Raw genomic sequence first — 18631 nt, 5'->3', positions numbered from 1 at the left:
CACGTACAAACAGATACTCCCTCCGCCCCCCACCCAGGCAGGTAAAGGCGTGGCCAAAGTGGTTGGTGGCAGTTACCCGAGAACAAGAGGAAGATTAAAGGACGCTGCTGTGAGTTACAAGGAAAAATACTTAAAATATTATATTTAAAAATTCCATTATCATAATAATGTCATTTTGTTCATTGCAGGGCGGCGTCCGCTTTAACCTCCCTGGCTGGGTAAGTAGTTTTTGACACAATATTGTACCTGTTTTTGTCTGGAGATATTTACATTGAAAAAAATAAATAAAAAAGAAGGGAATATATGCCTAAAAGATAATTTGGATGCTGAACTCCAGTATTTGATGCTAGGAGTGTGTTTTTACCCAATGACCTTTGTTTGCGTTGAGCCAGACAGGCGATGATGACTTCATGTGTTTGTTTTGGTAATCAGCATTTCAATCGTTAGGACGACAACCCAAACCGAAACCGATGGATTTATTTGTAGAAAAGAAATCGTAATTTAGTGTTAAAAAGGCAATACGGGATTCCAGCCGTTTGGTTGATTTGAGTAATGGAAATGTGGGAATTTGCATGAACAGGAAGTGCGTGTGATGTCCGACTATCCACTATCCGGATTGAAAAAAAAAAAAAAACACCGTATGGGAACTCCATAAATTTCACAAAAGAAAAGAAACAACAAGATGATGTCATTTCTTCAAAACCTGGACGAACCAGTTCAAGGTCGCTTGGTCACATGACCCCGCCTTGTGTTGACACAGTCTTGTTTATGAACGTTAGGAGTCACACACACACACACGCACACGCATGTGCACTACTTTGAATACTAGCTTTTTTTTTTTACGTCTGTCCCGGTAGTAAACAAGATGGTGGAACAAACACGAGCGCCCAGACGTGCCGCCCCGCCTCCCCGGGCTGGACCTGGTGGTGATGAGGACATGCAGGGCGACCTGCTGGACGCCGCCCTCAGGTACCGGCCCAATACTCCTAACTAAAACTCTTTCGGTGAGGAAGCGAGGCACCTCAGGGTCCTTAACACCTCTGATGTCCTAAAGTAGTCCTTGTTGTTCCTTCTCCAGGACCCCTGGCGGGTCTGTGCGGGTCATGGGTCGCCAGTTGGCCGTCATCGGGGACCAGCTGCACCGAGAGCAGACCTCCAGGCATCCAACCGGGTCACCTTCTCGCAGGTGAGATTGTGTTTTTCAGTCCAATTTGAATAACGGAATTTAATTCGGGGTGGATTTTTTTTTCCACACAGGGAAGCACCCGGGTTTCTGAGGGGGCTCCAGAGTTTGTGCGGGGGTGTGAAGGCCTGCATGGCGAGCAACGTCTCCAAGGTGTTCTTGGTAAATAAATGCATAGATTCAATGTATGATGATGCAATAATTTCGGGTCACGTTTTCCATCCTAGGGGTCCCACTGTTGCACCGACGGAGCTTTTCTTACCGCGGCGCTTCTGGTTCTTATGCATCTTGCCTGGAGCGGGAAGCCCAATAATAATCCATAAGCAGGTCTTTTGGATATTTTGGGGGCTAAAATGGGGGGCTTTCTGATTTGTCTCTGTTGTTTACTGTGTAATTTCTAACGTGGAATGACTCCACAATGTTGAAATGTTGTTAAATGAAAAAAAGAGGATTTTAGAGGAAATGCTGCCACCTAGTGGCCGTGATCAGCATCTGCTTGAATGCTGCCAATACTGCTGCTGGCCTGCAGTGTTTTTTAACATAAAAAGGAGCTGGAATTCCTCTTTGTTTTCCATAATTAAAAAATGTCTTCACTGCAAATTGTCTTTTTATTTTATAAAAAAAAAAAAATCAGCCACAACTCACATCCGGCGCGGCGACATCCACGTGCGTGTACGCGGTGGCGAAGGCCTTCCGGTTGCACTTGTGCAACGTGGCGCCGAGTTGCCTCCCGGGCCCCACCTCGTACGTGTGCGGGAACCTTTCACCCCGCCCCCGCTCGTAGATCTCGTGCAGCGTCTGCTCCCACTTGACGGGCGCCGTCAGCTGCTTGACCAGCTGCCGCCGCACGTGGCCGTCGCTCATGTAGCGCTTGCCGTCCACGTTGGAGTACACGTTGATCTCGGGGCGACGCACCTGGAGAGAAAGGTGAGGCTTAAAAGCGGAATACCGGGAGAAAAAAAACAACAACATGGTAACCACTCATCCACCGTGCGGTCTAATAAGAAAAGAATAAAATAACTAAGTTCATTAATGTGGGCTGCACGGCGCACGAGTGGTTAGCGTGCAGACCTCACAGCTAGGAGACCCGGGTTCAATTCCATTCCGGGTTCAATTTTCTTGAAATATCTTTTTAATGATTATTTTTTATCATTTCATATTCCAGGTATTCCTTAAAATTTTTTTTAAAAACTTAAAAAAAAAATTTTAAGAAATTTTAGTGTTACTACCCCAACCTTCCATAAGTGGGTCAAAAATGACCCGGTCAGGTTGTTTTCTTTAAATATCTTCGTAATTAATTTTTTTTATCATTTCATATTCCAGGTATTCCGAAAAAAAAACACGTTTTTAGTATCATGCCACTCGCATTTTTAACTTACCTTTTAAGAAATTTTTGTTTTTGTGTTACTACCCCAACCTTCCATAAGTGGGTCAAAAATGACCCGGTCAGGTTGTTTTCTTGAAATATCTTTGTAATTAAATTTTTTTATCATTTCATATTCCAGGTATTCCTTAAAAAAACATGTTTTTGATATCATACCATTCACATTTTTAAATTACCTTTTATGAATTTTAAGAAATTTTAGTTTTTGTGTTACTACCCCAACCTTCCATAAGTGGGTTAAAAATGACCCGGTCAGGTTGTTTTCTTGAAATATCTTTGTAATTAAATTTTTTTAGCATTTCATATTCCAGGTATTCCTCAAAAAACACATTTTTGATATCATACCATTCACATTTTTAACTTACCTTTTATACATTTTAAGAAATTTTAGTTTTTGTGTTACTACCCCAACCTTCCATAAGTGGGTCAAAAATGACCCGGTCAGGTTGTTTTCTTGAAATATCTTTGTAATTAAATTTTTTTATCATTTCATATTCCAGGTATTCCTAAAAAACATGTTTTTAGTATCATGCCATTCACATTTTTAAATTACTTTTTATGAATTTCAAGAAATTTTAGTTTTTGTGTTACTACCCCAACCTTCCATAAGTGGGTCAAAAATGACCCGGTCAGGTTGTTTTCTTGAAATATCTTTGTAATTAAATTTTTTTAGCATTTCATATTCCAGGTATTCCAAAAAAAACATGTTTTTGAGATCATGCAATTCACATTTTTAAATTACCTTTTATGAATTTTAAGAAATTTTAGTTTTTGTGTTACTACCCCAACCTTCCATAAGTGGGTCAAAAATGACCCGGTCAGGTTGTTTTCTTGAAATATCTTTGTAATGAAAATTTTTTATCATTTCATATTCCAGGTATTCCAAAAAAACATGTTTTTGATATCATGCCATTCACATTTTTAACTTACCTTTTATAAATTTTAAGAAATTTTAGTTTTTGTGTTACTACCCCAACCTTCCATAAGTGGGTCAAAAATGACCCGGTCAGGTTGTTTTCTTGAAATATCTTCGTAATGAAAATTTTTTATCATTTCATATTCCAGGTATTCCAAAAAAACATGTTTTTTATATCATGCCATTCACATTTTTAACTTACCTTTTATAAATTTTAAGAAATTTTAGTTTTTGTGTTACTACCCCAACCTTCCATAAGTGGGTCAAAAATGACCCGGTCAGGTTGTTTTCTTGAAATATCTTCGTAATGAAATTTTTTTATCATTTCATATTCCAGGTATTCCTAAAAAAAACACGTTTTAATATCATACCATTCACATTTTTAAATTACCTTTTATGAATTTTAAGAAATTTTAGTTCTTGTGTTACTACCCCAACCTTCCATAAGTGGGTCAAAAATGACCCGGTCAGGTTGTTTTCTTTAAATATCTTTGTAATTAAATTTTTTTAGCATTTCATATTCCAGGTATTCCTAAAAAAAACATGTTTTTAGTATCATACCATTCACATTTTTAAATTACCTTTTATGAATTTTAAGAAATTTTAGTTTTTGTGTTACTACCCCAACCTTCCATAAGTGGGTCAAAAATGACCCGGTCAGGTTGTTTTCTTGAAATATCTTTGTAATTAAATTTTTTTAGCATTTCATATTCCAGGTATTCCGAAAAAAACATGTTTTTAATATCATGCCATTCACATTTTTAACTTACCTTTTATACATTTTAAGAAATTTTAGTTTTTGTGTTACTACCCCAACCTTCCATAAGTGGGTCAAAAATGACCCGGTCAGGTTGTTTTCTTGAAATATCTTTGTAATTAAATTTTTTTAGCATTTCATATTCCAGGTATTCAAAAAAAAAACGTGTTTTTGATATCATGCCATTCACATTTTTAAATTACCTTTTATGAATTTTAAGAAATTTTAGTTTTTGTGTTACTACCCCAACCTTCCATAAGTGGGTCAAAAATGACCTGCATGTATTTTCTATGGAATCCAATAGGAACCTTTGATTCTTATCAACTCCTAAATATAATACTAAATATCATACAAGTGATTATTCCTAACCAAAATGGCAATATTGGCATAAAAACGCATTGATTCTAGTTACTTATGGAAGAGTGTAGGGTCCAGTCACTCATGCATCTAAGGGTTAATGTGACAATGTCGCCCTCTGTTGGCACACAGTATCATTACAAGTGGTTGAACAGACCTCCAGCTGCCTGAGAACATCTCTGAGGGGATCTGCGGCCGACCTCATGAGCTCGGTGTGGAACGCCCCGCTCACCGGCAGCATTTTGGTCCTCACAAACTGAAGACGCCTGGAATTCTGCTGCAGGAAATCCAACGCCTGACGGGAAAAGCAGAAGGAGTGTTTAGTCCGTAAATTTACTTCAAGGACGAGGTGAAGCCGCCCCCACCTGCCGGTGCCCGGCGATGACCCTGCCGTCGGGGAAAAGGTAGTTAGCGACGGAGCAGACGGGTTCCTCCACGCCTAAAGTCTGGCAGTGCTCCCTGGCCTGCAAGCAGGCGTATCGATAGTGGGCTTGAGGTTTGCCCACCACTGACAGCATCCCACTGGGGACCAGCTCCGAAGCTCTCTGCATGGCTTCCGCACGCACCTTCACCGCATACAGACCTGGAAACACAACAAGGAAGAAATATGTAGTCATTTTATAAAAAAGAATCTTTGTTGTTGTTTACCTTCTGCAAAAGTCAGAGCTCCGGAGAAGACCAATGCAGCAAACTCTCCCACGCTGAACCCGGCAGCCGCAACACACGTCTCGATGGCCTGGAATGACAACATTCCCACATTTGGACATCTCCAACAACAAGGATATGCCTGCAATGGTGTCCTACTTTAGGGTTTTCCTGGTTCAGCCTCTCCACGGCAGCCAAGGAGGTGACAAACACGGCCGGCTGGCAGTGGACTGTCTTCATCAGCTCCTCCTCGGGTCCCTCCAGGCACAGAGAAAGCAGGTCGTAGCCCAGGACCTTCTGGGCCACCTTGAACATTTCTCCAACGTTGGGGTACCTCAACAGTCCGCGTCCCATGCCCACAAATTGGCTGCCCTGGCCGGGGAAGAGGAACACCGAGCAGCCGCTGGGGTCCTTCCATGGTCTTCGGCGGTCAAGTTCGGCGGAGGTCTCGGTGGGAACATTTGAAGAGACATTTCCTGGGTTCGGGTGGTCTGTGGACAGAGTCCTGCACCGGGACCGGGAGAGAAGGGGTCTGACCTTTGTCGTATTGAATACCAATGACGCCGACATTTTGCTTAAACGTTGCCTAAAGCTGTTCTTAATATATAAAAAATACAATTAATTAATGAAATACCACATTTGGTTGGAAAAATACATAGTTATTGTGGTGTGTTATGGAGGCTACCATGTTTACATTTGTGTTACCATTATTACTTCCGGGTTACGCTATTTACATCCGTGTTTTGTCAGGCCTTCGTCTCATATACACCGCCCTCTGTGGCCACATGTGGTAATTACAACTTGAAATAACCACAATACAGTAGCGTAAGGTTTATTATCTTGCATTATTGCCCTGCTAACTTGATTATTATTATTATTCTAACTATTTTACGGCTAGTCCTATAGTTTTCAAACGATAATTGATACATTTTCCCCCAGAAATGCCCCGATTTTGCACAAATTCGTATTTTCTGGGTGTAATTCAGGGTGCATGCAACAGGGGGCAGTGATGCTTGTTGAGAGCCAATAATGTGAGTGAAGGAGAAACTCCGGAAGTGTTTTAACACAAAGGTTCGCTATTTAAATACATGCATAAACACTTACTATGATGCTAGTTATTACCATTCTACGTTTCAATGTTAAATTTCTACAGCATTTCAGTCATTATTTACCTATTTACCATCCATTTTATTATACAAAACAAATGCAATAAATGTGATTTTTCAAATGTGTTGCATGGCAATGACGTCACAGTGTCGCAAAAAAAAAAGCAAACAATGCCAATGTGTGGCAGATTTAAAATCATATTGATCCGTTGGATTCTTCCGGAACGTCGTCCGAATCATCCGATAGGTTGGCCGCCTCCATCTGCTCCTCCAGCGTCTCGTTGTACTCGGGTGTCTGTTGATTCGGATCTGCTCTGATCTTGAACTTGGAGATGAACTCGTTGCTGGCCAGCGCGCCTTCCTTTTTGGGGCAGGTGTGCTTTGAGGAGAGGCGATGTTCCAAACGTTCTGGAAAAATATGGAATATATAAATATGATTTTTGGGATGGAGAAGTGTGTTGGTGTGTGCCACCTCCAGGGCTGATGGGCTTCATCAGGCGGTTCAGTTGGACGTTCCAGTGTCGCACGTGTTGGCTGGCGTTCCTCAGCTTCTCCTGGACTTCCTGCAGTGAGAAGATCCAGCATAGGAATCCGAAATCAAATCCCAAATGGGGTCGTGTTTTGGGGTTCTCGCCTCCAAGTGCTGGTGGCTCCTCTGACGGGACGCCCGCAGATCCTGGAGCTCCCGGGAGGCCGAGTGAAGAGCGGAGGGGGCGTCGTGGTCCATGTGGTCCTCGGGGAGGTCGTCCTCCACGGGGCCGAGGCCGTGCAAGACTCTCTGCTGTTCTTGGAGGAGCTGGAACTGCTGCGTCTTCTCCTCCTCAGCTTGGAGCAGCCTGGAGAAGAAGAGCTACGCTAATAATCCAGGCTAAAAATAGCATCTAAAAAGGTGGGTGGAGCTATCTGCTTGCGTGTGACCTCTCCAGCTCCTGCCGGGCCCTCTCCTCCTCAAGTCGCGCCTGGATCTCCATGTTGAGGGCGGCCTCCAGTTTCCTCTGGGTCACTTCCAGCTCTTGGATTCTTTGGCGCTGCTGCTCGGCCTCCTTGGCTCGCTCCTGCATCTCCGCCCTCATGCTCTCTCGCATCTGGAAGGAACGCCAAATGAGGAGGTGCCCGTTTGTGCCAAAACCTGGACAATCTGGGAATCTTAAAACGGAATCTGCCGTGTCACCATGTGGGCCTCTTGGAGTTGTCTCTCCAGCTCCATCTGCACCTCCCTCTGCTTCCTGCGCTCCTTCTCCTCCGCTTCTCTTCGCCGGGCCTCCAGTTCTCGTGCGTGCTACGAAAAGAAACGAGGAACGTTTAACGCTTCCGCCGAATGACGCCATCCCGCGACCGACCTGTATGATGCTCTCGATCTCCAGATCCTGACGGTCCTTCTCCCGCTCCGTTCTCTCCATGTCCAGCGTGTTGGAGTCCTCCGATTGGCTGCTGCAACTGCTGCGGGCGCTGCAGCTGCGCTCCCGTTGGCTGTGCTCCCGCTGGACCCGCCTCTTGGCCTTCAGCTCCCGGTGGAGCGACGACTTGCCCTCGCTCTGGAGGCGCAGGGCGGTCTGGACGGCTGGACAGCGACACAAACGTCAACAAACGTATTCGCTTTTTTTGTTCGCCGACATTCGCCATAAAAATGAGAAGAATGTAGCCCCGCCCACTTGGACCTGGACTTCTACGCACCTTGAGTCCACTCCACCTTCTGTCTCTGGTCCGAAGCGCTCATCTCGTAGGTTTTGTTGTGGGTTTTGACGCAGAACAAACAACGTTTTCCCTCTCGGTCCGGAATGGCCTGGAATTCCAAACGGGTGAGCAAAAAAAGCCGCCAAGATGGACGCCACCATCAACGCTGACCTCTATGACGCAGGTCTTGTCCAGGTGGATCTCGCCCTTCTTGTCCTTCAGGTCCTCGCCCACGTAGTACGCCATGGAGGACGGCTTCAGCACGAACCAGCGCTCGGTCCAATTCCGCCGCACGTGGCCTTTCTTCCACATGTATCCCTGCCAAAGAGGACAGCGTTAGTTCCGCTCGTCTTCTCACAAAGCTCCGCCCACCGTTTACTCGGCGCCCCTCGACTCACCCTCTTCAAGACGTTGTGGTACATCTCCAGGAAGACCTCATCCAAGGCCAGACTGAAGGCCTCGGCACTGGTGACCCGCAGCAAGCGTCCGGCGTCCATGTGCTCCAGGAAGCTCCACACGGACACGCCCTCCTCGTGCACGGCGGCGTTCTGGGACGTCAGGTCGTCCAGCGGCTTCCCGTCCCACTCCTGGCTCATGGCCGTGCTTATTTTCTTCAGCAGGTACTCCACCTTTAGCACCAGCATGGAAGGTTAGCAGAAACATCATCATGTTCGTTAGTGAAGGTGGAGCTGTGGGACATATTTTGGTCTGGCAGGAAGTGGGGAGTTACAGGAAGGAAGAGCCTCATTAACGCGGGGAAAAAAAATGTCGGGAGATGGTGGTCTTCATCCACACTTTTTACCTCGTCCGGGATCATCACCAGAGGGTAGCGGTCCTCGGAGAGGAGGTTGAACAAGCAAAAGAGCTTGAAGCGGTTCCTCTCCGAGAGCAGCGCCCCCTCTGGTGGCCCCTTGTAGTTCTTCTTCCTGGTCATCATCCAGCACAGGTCGTCGAACTTCTCCTTGTCGAACATCCCCTCTTTCACCTGCAACACGCAGAGGACAAGTCACGTTTCCCCAAAGTGTGGCACGGGGGCCATTTTTGGTCCGCATTGCCAATGACTCCATGTTATAGAATATATAGATATATTTTAAGACATGGGGCTGCGTGGCGGACGAATGGTTAGTGCGCCGACCTCACAGCTATGAGACCCGAGTTCAATCCCACCCTGTTTCCATGTTCTCCCCGTGCATGCGTGGGTTTTCTCCGGGTACTCCGGTTTCCTCCCACATTCCAAAAACATGCTAGGTTAATTAGCCTAATAATAATAATAACAATAATGGGCTGCATGGTGGTCGTGTGGTTAGCGCGCAGACCCCACAGCTAGGAGACCGGTGTTCAATTCCACCCTCGGCTATCTCTGTGTGGAGTGCATGCGTGGGTTTTCTCCGGGTACTCCGGGTTTCCTCCCACATTCCAAAAAAACATGCTAGGTTAATTAGCGACTCCAAATTGTCCATAGGTATGAATGTGAGTGTGAATGGTTGTTTGTCTATATGTGCCCTGTGATTGGCTGGCCACCAGTCCAGGGTGTACCCCGCCTCTCGCCCGAAGACAGTTGGGATAGGCTCCAGCACCGCACCCCACCCCCGGGACCCTTGTGAAGATAAGTGGTACAGAAAATGAATCAATGAAATGAATGTTAAACGTAACACCCAGATTGGAGCCGCAGCCCACTTTTGGTCCCCAACCCACCAGTTGAGAATCCCGGCTTTAATCTGTGGCGCCCTCTATGCTCCAAATTGTCCATAGGTATGAATGTGAGTGTGAATGGTTGTTTGTCTATATGTGCCCTGTGATTGGCTGGCTGGCCACCAGTCCAGGGTGGACCCCGCCTCTCGCCCGAAGACAGCTGGGATAGGCTCCAGCACCCCCGGGACACTCGTGAGGATAAGCGGTACAGAAAATGAATCAATGAAATGAATGTTAAACGTAACACCCAGATTGGAGCCGCAGCCCACTTTTGGTCCCCAACCCGCCAGTTGAGAACCCCGGCTTTAATCTGTGGCGCCCCCTATGCTCCAAATTGTCCATAGGTATGAATGTGAGTGTGAATGGTTGTTTGTCTATATGTGCCCTGTGATTGGCTGGCCACCGGTCCAGGGTGGACCCCGCCTCTCGCCCAGGGTGGACCCCCGCCTCTCACCCGAAGACAGTTGGGATAGGCTCCAGCGACCCCCCCCCTCCCGGTGACCCTCATATATTACTACAATTCATATACAAAATGTATCAAAAGGGCCCCGCCGCACACTCCAGTTAGAAATGGACCCTAAACGCCTCACAGTACAATCATTAGCATGGGCTAGTTTCAGTAACACCCCTTTCCGTTTTGATTGGTTTGTCCCTAAAAGTGTACCTTATCCAGGATGTATTTATTGAGGTAGGGCATGTAGCCGTGATTGGACACGGGCCCGTCATCGTCGTCCTGGAAGTGCTCCTCCAGGGCCACCGGGTCATGGGGGATGTTCAGCACCGTGTACAGGTTGTGGGACAGCACCTACGGGGTCAGGAAGAGGAGGAAAATATCCCATATTATGGAATGAGATCACAAGGAATGCCGTTCAGAATGAGAGCGATCATCCATAAAGCTGCTTTTATTGCGTTCTTAAAGGAGCCACGACCTAACTTTTCCTACAGAAACATCAAAGGGAACACCCGGGGCGTTCAATCGGGTGACCTCCAGCGATCCACCCACGGGTGGCTCCTCTTAACAAACGGTGGGTCCTGCTGTGCCCACCCTAATCTAAAAGCACTGACAGTGGCGGACACATTCATCGATGGCGCTCCATATGGGACTCAATTAAACGGTCAGGGAAATCAGAATTCCAGGGAAGAACACACACTTCCACAAGCGCTAAAACGTGTCAGGACAGCTTTGGGAAGATTCCCTGGATTCTACAAATATTTAACCCCCACTCTGACAAACAGGAAGCAGCAAAAAACACTCGACGGCGAACAAAAACGTCCCATTTCTCCGGACATTTCCAGTCCAAAAGCGAGTCAACCCCCAGTCGTCCCGCTCCCGTGCACTTTGCCCCCCAGTCGTCCCACTCCCGTGCCCTTTGCCCCCCCCCCCCCCCCCGCTATCCACACGCACACCCGCTTACCTTCAACTGGGATTTGGACACTTTTCCACACTTCTCCACGTCCAGCGAGGTGAAAGCGTACCAGATGGACTTGAGCAGCTCGGATTTGAAGTCCATGTTTTTTCGGGAGAGCCTCCCCCCCCCCCCACCCCACCCACCTCCTAAAGCGTGCACGCACACACGCACGCAAAGACACGCAAACGTACGCACTTACGCACACACACAATCGCTTCCATGTCTGTCCCGGTCGGCTCTGACGCAGCAGCGAATGTGGGGCAGAGCTCAGGCGGGCTGCTGAGCAAAGAGCAAACACGTTCTGGGAAGGACGAGGAGAAGCCGGATTGGGAGAGGCGGAGAATCCACATCCACACTTTATGTCACTGAAAAGGAAATAAAATTATTTTGTTCATTTTAAGTTTAATTCTATCAACAAAGTAGCATATACATTACATAAAAATGATAAAAATGTAAAAAAAAAAAAAAAATTAAATGGGAATGGATTCCTGAAATTCCTTGCAGCCTAAAGTATTAAGCAAATAAGAGGCTTTACAGGACACGCCCACTTTGGTGACATCACAACCATGGCTTGATGTATTCTCTAACCGCCTCTAACATGCGTCACCGGGGTCACTAAGCTGTGGGTGGGGGTGTAAGGCGGTCTGGTGGGCCCACGTCCCTTGGGAACATATTCCAGACTCAAAAGGTGCGCAGCAGATTAATTTTTTTTCTATGTGATACAAAAGTGGGCCCAAAATGGGTTACACAAGGACGGCGCAGTCAAGCGCCGGCCTTTGCCACGCAGACCATAATAAATGTAGGCTAATCAATAGCATAATTAGGTCCTGAAAGTGCTCAGAGGCCACATCGCACCGCCATGGCGCTCCACGGCCAGACGCTGACACGGGGGGATCGAGATGATTGAATGTCGTTATTACGAATCCGTGCGGTGGGGCGCGTCGCCGAAAAGAGGAGCGTATTACGTACAGACGCCATCATTAAGCGAGTAATGGTTATTTGACATATGGAGACATTCATCCACAGATCAATAGCGCCATCCTCCACCAGGGGGAGCTTTGTATTGATTTCTATTGTTCACAGAGGAGACTTTGACATTTTCAATCATGCTTTATTGCCAAATGAAGCAACGACACAGAAATAAAATCAAAATATGCTGACAATCTTAAACACAAACAACACATACGAGGTTAAGGCAATGTTGGCGTTTTTTTTTTTTGGAACGCGCTAATCAAACGCGCTAATCATTACATGTTACATGAGAGAACGGCGCATGCTTGGCAACCTTCTAAATATGCTTTTAAACATAGTTAGAGCCCTGTAGAGATGAAATAACACCCCTATGCTCACCTTTGCTCACCTGCTTCTCTGCTTTGACGACAACTTTTTCCACATTTTTTTATGTTTTTTTTTTAATTTTCCAAATATTTCAACTTTATTCTTAAATAAGCGTTGTCAACTTTTTTCTTCTATTATGACTTTATTCCCATATTTACACTTTACTCACATTAGAACTTCTTCCCGACCTAAGTTCCATTTTGTTGTGATTCTCATATTACAATTTAAAATATTAAATAATACAAAATAAGCCAAAATATTTGAAGAATTTGAAGAATTATAGCAAATGTAAAAAAAAACATTTGCTAATGCTTCAAATATTTTGAAGAATAAAAAAAGAAAAAAAGTTGAAATTTTCCAAAAATAAAGTCAAAATATTTGAAGAATGTTTTTTTTTTAATTTTTACATACATCGCCTAACCATATACTTGAAATATATATTATATAACTCAGCATCAGATTCTCATGCGCAAAAAAAGTTGAAATTTTCTAAAGATAAAGTCAAAATACGGCGCATGCTTGGCAACCTTCTAAATATGCTTTTAACATAGTTAGAGCCCTCTAGAGATGAAATAACACCCCTATGCTCACCTGCTTCTCGGCTTTGACGACAACTTCAACCTTTTCCCACATTTTTTAATGTTTTTTTTTAATTTTCCAAATATTTCAACTTTTTTTTCTTCTATTATGACTTTATTTCCATATTTAGACTTTACTCATATTAGAACTTCTTCCCGACCTAATTTCCATTTTGTTGTGATTCTCATATTACAATTTAAAATATTAAATAATACAAGATAAGCCAAAATATTTGAAGAATTATAGCAATTTTTTTTACATTTGCTATAATGCTTCAAATATTTTGGAAAAAAAAGTTGAAAATTTCCAAAAATAAAGTCAAAATATTTGAAGAATTATCGCAAATGTTTTTTTACATACATTGCCTAACCATATACTTGAAATATATATTATATAACTCAGCATCAGATTCTCATGCGAAAAAAAGTTCAAATTTTCCAAAGATAAAGTCAAAATACGGCGCATGCTTGGCAACCTTCTAAATATGCTTTTAAACATAGTTAGAGCCCTCTAGAGATGAAATAACACCCCTATGCTCACCTGCTTCTCGGCTTTGACGACAACTTTTTCCACATTTTTTAATGTTTTTTTTTTTTAATTTTCCAAATATTTCAACTTTATTCTTAAATAAGCTTTGTTAACTTTTTTTTCTTCTATTATGACTTTACTCACATTAGAACTTCTTCCCGACCTAATTTCCATTTTGTTTTGATTCTCATATTACAACTTAAAATATTAAATAATACAAAATAAGCCAAAATATTTGAAGAATTATAGCAATTTTTTTTTTACATTTGCTATAATGCTTCAAATATTTTGAAAAAAAAATTGAAAATTTCCAAAAATAAAGTCAAAATATTTGAAGAATTATCACAAATGTTTTTTTTACATACATCGCCTAACCATATACTTGAAATATATATTATATAACTCAGTATCAGATTCTCATGCGCGAAAAAAGTTCAAATTTTCCAAAGATAAAGTCAAAATACGGCGCATGCTTGGCAACCTTCTAAATATGCTTTTAACATAGTTAGAGCCCTCTAGAGATGAAATAACACCCCTATGCTCACCTGCTTTTCGGCTTTGACGACAACTTCAACCTTTTCCCACATTTTTTAATGTTTTTTTTTTTAATTTTCCAAATATTTCAACTTTTTTTTCTTCTATTATGACTTTATTTCCATATTTAGACTTTACTCATATTAGAACTTCTTCCCGACCTAATTTCCATTTTGTTGTGATTCTCATATTACAACTTAAAATATTAAATAATACAAAATAAGCCAAAATATTTGAAGAATTATAGCAATTTTTTTTTACATTTGCTATAATGCTTCAAATATTTTGGAAAAAAAAGCTGAAAATTTCCAAAAATAAAGTCAAAATATTTGAAGAATTATCACAAATGTTTTTTTTACATACATCGCCTAACCATATACTTGAAATATATATTATATAACTCAGCATCAGATTCTCATGCGAAAAAAAGTTAAAATTTTCCAAAGATAAAGTCAAAATACGGCGCATGCTTGGCAACCTTCTAAATATGCTTTTAAACATAGTTAGAGCCCTCTAGAGATGAAATAACACCCCTATGCTCACCTGCTTCTCGACTTTAACGACAACTTCAACCTTTTCCAACATTTTTTAATGTTTTTTTTTTAATTTTCCAAATATTTCAACTTTATTCTTAAATAAGCTTTGTCAACTTTTTTTCTTCTATTATGACTTTACTCACATTAGAACTTCTTCCCGACCTAATTTCCATTTTGTTTTGATTCTCATATTACAACTTAAAATATTAAATAATACAAAATAAGCCAAAATATTTGAAGAATTATAGCAATTTTTTTTACATTTGCTATAATGCTTCAAATATTTTGAAAAAAAGTTGAAAATTTCCAAAAATAAAGTCAAAATATTGATAATAACACCCCTATGCTCACCTGCTTCTCGGCTTTGATGACAACTTTTTTTAAATTTTTTTAATGTTTTTTTTATTTAATTTTCCAAATATTTCAACTTTATTCTTAAATAAGCGTTGCCAACTTTTTTTCTTCTATTATGACTTTATTCCCATATTTAGACTTTACTCATATTGGAACTTCTTCCCGACCTAATTTCCATTTTGTTGTGATTCTCATGTTACAACTTAAAATATTAAATAATACAAAATAAGCCAAAATATTTGAAGAATTATAGCAAATGTTTTTTTTACATTTGCTATAATGCTTCAAATATTTTGAAAAAGAAAAAAAAGAAAAAAAGTAGAATTTTTCCAAAAATAAAGTCAAAATATTTGAAGAATTATAGCAAATGTTTTTTACATTTTTACATACATCACCTAACCATATACCTGAAATATATATTATATAACTCAGCATCAGATTCTCATGCGCAAAAAACGTTCAAATTTTCCAAAGATAAAGTCAAAATACTGCGCATGCTTGGCAACCTTCTAAATATGCTTTTAACATAGTTAGAGCCCTCTAGAGATGAAATAACACCCCTATGCTCACCTTTACCCAACATACACGACACAATATTATTATTTTACTTCCGGTACTTGACACTACTGACACCTAGTGACCTGTGTAGAATACTGCATGTATTCTAAATGGCTTACATTTTGTATTTTAATTATTTTAGTCATTGTTGAAAATACACAATATGGGCCAAAATACATACAATTTACTTCAACATGCATATTTTGGATTAACAACCACAAAACAGCAATTATTTATGAATTAATACATTTGGGAAAACGTTGATATGAGAGAAGCGCCTTAGCTAGGCTACGCTAACCGATGTTATTTTACTTCAAGGCATAGTAATGACGTATGCTTCATGCATTCCAAAGCCAAGGGAACGTCATGTCCACGCGTGGAGAACCCCCAAAAGCACCACCGTACATTTATAACTTCAAAATTGTAAGAAAAAAATGAATGTGCTGTATTATTATTTATTACTATTATTATTTTTCAATCCGCCACAATGTGTTGATGCCGCCTGGGCGCTAGCCTGTTAGCCAACAAACACGCCAAAGCGATGCCTCCGATTTGCGCAAAGGCCAACCCCAACACGGTGGCGGCAATGTGGAAGACGTTGTCGTTGACCAAGCTGAAGACTTTCCGGAAGCATCCGTGCGGGTGGATCCCGGCGGCGAGCACGCCTTCGTTATCGTCCGACGGCAGCGGCCTGTTCCTGCATCCCTTGCGCCGCATGCAGCAGCTGTCCGGCAGGGAGCCCAGGGTTCCGTTCTCCGCGGGCAGGAAGGGAACGTGTTGCAACGCCCAGTCCGAGGCCAGCCAATCGCGCCACCCTTCGGCGCCGCAGCACTCCAGCGCCCTCTGGAGGCTGTCTAGCGCATCGGCACGACCCTCGTCCTCGGTGTAGCCGGCCACCGCTCGCTGGAGGCCGCTACGAAACCCTCCGGCGATGTCTTCCCGATAGAAGAGCCCGCAGAGACCGGCGGCCAATCCGGCGATGAGCGCGGCCAGCTGAAAGAAGCCGTACGCCCTCAGCACGTGGGGAAGGTTTGCCGCCACCCCGAGACAACCCAGGAAGCCCCAGACGGTGACGGCGGCCCCCGTGGTCAGCAGGATGACGGGCGCGTTGGGGTAGCGGTTGGCGGACAGCAGCATGAAGTCGGCCAGGGAGATCTGGGCCCACACCCCCAGGGTGAAGAGGGCCAGGCCGGCCGCCCAAAAGAGGCAGCTGAAGGCGAGGAGCCCGAGGCGGAGGAGGTGCATGACTCCCACCGGGCGGCAGCAAGGGGCGGCGGCGTCCACGGGTGGAGGTTCGGGGGTAACCGGGGGTGCCTCGGCGGACGAGGACGGACGCCGACGTTGCTGGTCCTCCTGCTCTTGATAGGGCGGCAGCAAGTAGCCGGGGATGGCTGAGGCGCGGCGAGGGTAGGGCGGCGGCGTGAGGAGGTTGACGCTCCGGGGGGAGGACAGTCTGCGAGCGGCTAGCGTCTCATGGTTCCGGTCCAAGGAGTGTCTGCTGGGGCTCGGTCGGGCTGACAGAGGCTCGCAACGCAGTGGAGAGCTCATGACGCCGGCTGGGGCTTTATCTACTCTCCCTCTCTCAATTTTACACACTCGCCCCCCCTGCCTCCGTCCGCCCTCATCCCCCTCTCCGTATTTACGAGCCGTTATTAATTCGCCACCTGCACCACCAGCGCCGGCCGGGCCGTAAATCCAGATGATGATGCTGCATCCGTTATCTGCATCCGCAGCCGCTTGCCCGCCGCCCTTTCCGAATCCTTACGTGGGGATTCCCAGCCTGAAATAGCACAGGTGGATTTGGTCCGGGAATGGACTCGTGTACCCCCCCTCCTGGCACAGCGGATTTGCGATGAAAAGTGTATAAATAGCCGCGGTTTTGACGCGTTAACAAGAAAAGAGGCGGCGGAGAAGCACGTGGGGGACCAGCAAAGGTCTCCAAACACCAAGTATGATAAATCATCAATGTTTAACTATAAAGCAAGGGTTTTTTTTTCGATACAAGGATAGATTAAACAAAAACTCACCACCAAATTGGTGCGATTCTTCTCACGTGAGATTCCACGGGTAACCAGGACCTGGGAAGGAAATCACATTTTTCACAATAATTAATCTCAGCTCCATTTTATGAGCACGTTTGATGAGGACGGAAATGTCCTACCTGACATATAGGGTCGGAGATTTAAGAGCCCCCCCCGGTAGCAGCTGGATGAAAATAGATACGCCCACAACCTGGATGGGGAAAGAAGGGCGGGGGTGGGGGGAGAGAATAACTATGGCCGTCCATTGATTAAAATATTTAATCACTATCAATCGCACCATATTGGATGAAAGGGGAAACATCTCCAGCCAATGGGAAGCGTCCAGCTGCCTTGCGGATTATTCCCTGGGCACGTTCGCAGACGTGTTCGGTTAGCATGTTATAGCGTTCCACTTTGGAGGACGGGGGTGTCCTAACTTTGTGAAAAATGAAAGAATGCAACTTATACACTTCACGTACCCAGTATATTTCAGGAAAAAACTGGTTCTCGGCTTTGAGATGACAAGTTTTCTAATATATTTCCAAATATTTCTACTTCATTCTTAAATAATCTTTGTCAACTTATTTTCTTCTATTATGACTTCATTCACATATTTAGACTCATATTAGAACTTCTTCCCGACCTAATTTCCATTTTGTTGTGATTCTCTTATTACAACTTATTACAACAAATATTAAATAATACAAAATAAGTCAAAATATTTGAAGAATTATAGCAATGTAAAAAACATTTGCTATAATTCTTAAAATATTTTGAATAAAATAAAAGAAAAAAAAGTTGACATTTTAAAAAAATAAAGTCAAAATATTTGAAGAATTATAGCAAATGTTTTTCACATTTTTACATACATCGCCTAACCATATACTTGAAATATATATTATATAACTCAGCATCAGATTCTCATTAGAAAAAAAGTTGAAATTTTCCAAAAATAAAGTCAAAATACGGCGCATGCTTGGCAACCTTCTAAATATGCCTTTAACATAGTTAGAGCCCTCTAGAGATGAAATAACACCCCTATGCTCACCTTTACCCAACA

At 43.4% G+C, this 18631-nt stretch overlaps 2 protein-coding genes across 2 annotated transcripts; both read right to left on the bottom strand.

Moving 5' to 3' along the window:
- Window positions 1–1772: 1772 nt before the first annotated feature.
- On the bottom strand, window positions 1773–5956 carry mcat (malonyl CoA:ACP acyltransferase (mitochondrial)). The gene is made up of 5 exons (XM_058078521.1): window positions 5402–5956; window positions 5246–5333; window positions 4963–5180; window positions 4755–4892; window positions 1773–2098 (listed from the first exon to the last, which is right to left on the bottom strand). Exons 1-5 carry the CDS (start codon window positions 5810–5812, stop codon window positions 1814–1816), a joined length of 1140 nt encoding a protein of 379 aa, XP_057934504.1. The 5' UTR covers window positions 5813–5956; the 3' UTR covers window positions 1773–1813.
- Window positions 5957–6190: 234 nt separating this feature from the next.
- Window positions 6191–18173, bottom strand: LOC131132679 (differentially expressed in FDCP 6 homolog). The gene is made up of 15 exons (XM_058078527.1): window positions 17870–18173; window positions 17712–17782; window positions 17578–17628; window positions 11130–11488; window positions 10379–10519; window positions 8825–9007; window positions 8421–8651; window positions 8194–8340; window positions 8023–8131; window positions 7689–7909; window positions 7520–7627; window positions 7267–7433; window positions 6983–7184; window positions 6821–6911; window positions 6191–6756 (listed from the first exon to the last, which is right to left on the bottom strand). Exons 4-15 carry the CDS (start codon window positions 11223–11225, stop codon window positions 6545–6547), a joined length of 1908 nt encoding a protein of 635 aa, XP_057934510.1. The 5' UTR covers window positions 11226–11488; window positions 17578–17628; window positions 17712–17782; window positions 17870–18173; the 3' UTR covers window positions 6191–6544.
- Window positions 18174–18631: the final 458 nt, after the last annotated feature.

Source organism: Doryrhamphus excisus, chromosome 7 (assembly GCF_030265055.1).
Source record: "Doryrhamphus excisus isolate RoL2022-K1 chromosome 7, RoL_Dexc_1.0, whole genome shotgun sequence".
Taxonomy (NCBI): Eukaryota; Metazoa; Chordata; class Actinopteri; order Syngnathiformes; family Syngnathidae; genus Doryrhamphus; species Doryrhamphus excisus.
This window is presented reverse-complemented; position numbering and strand designations above follow the sequence as displayed.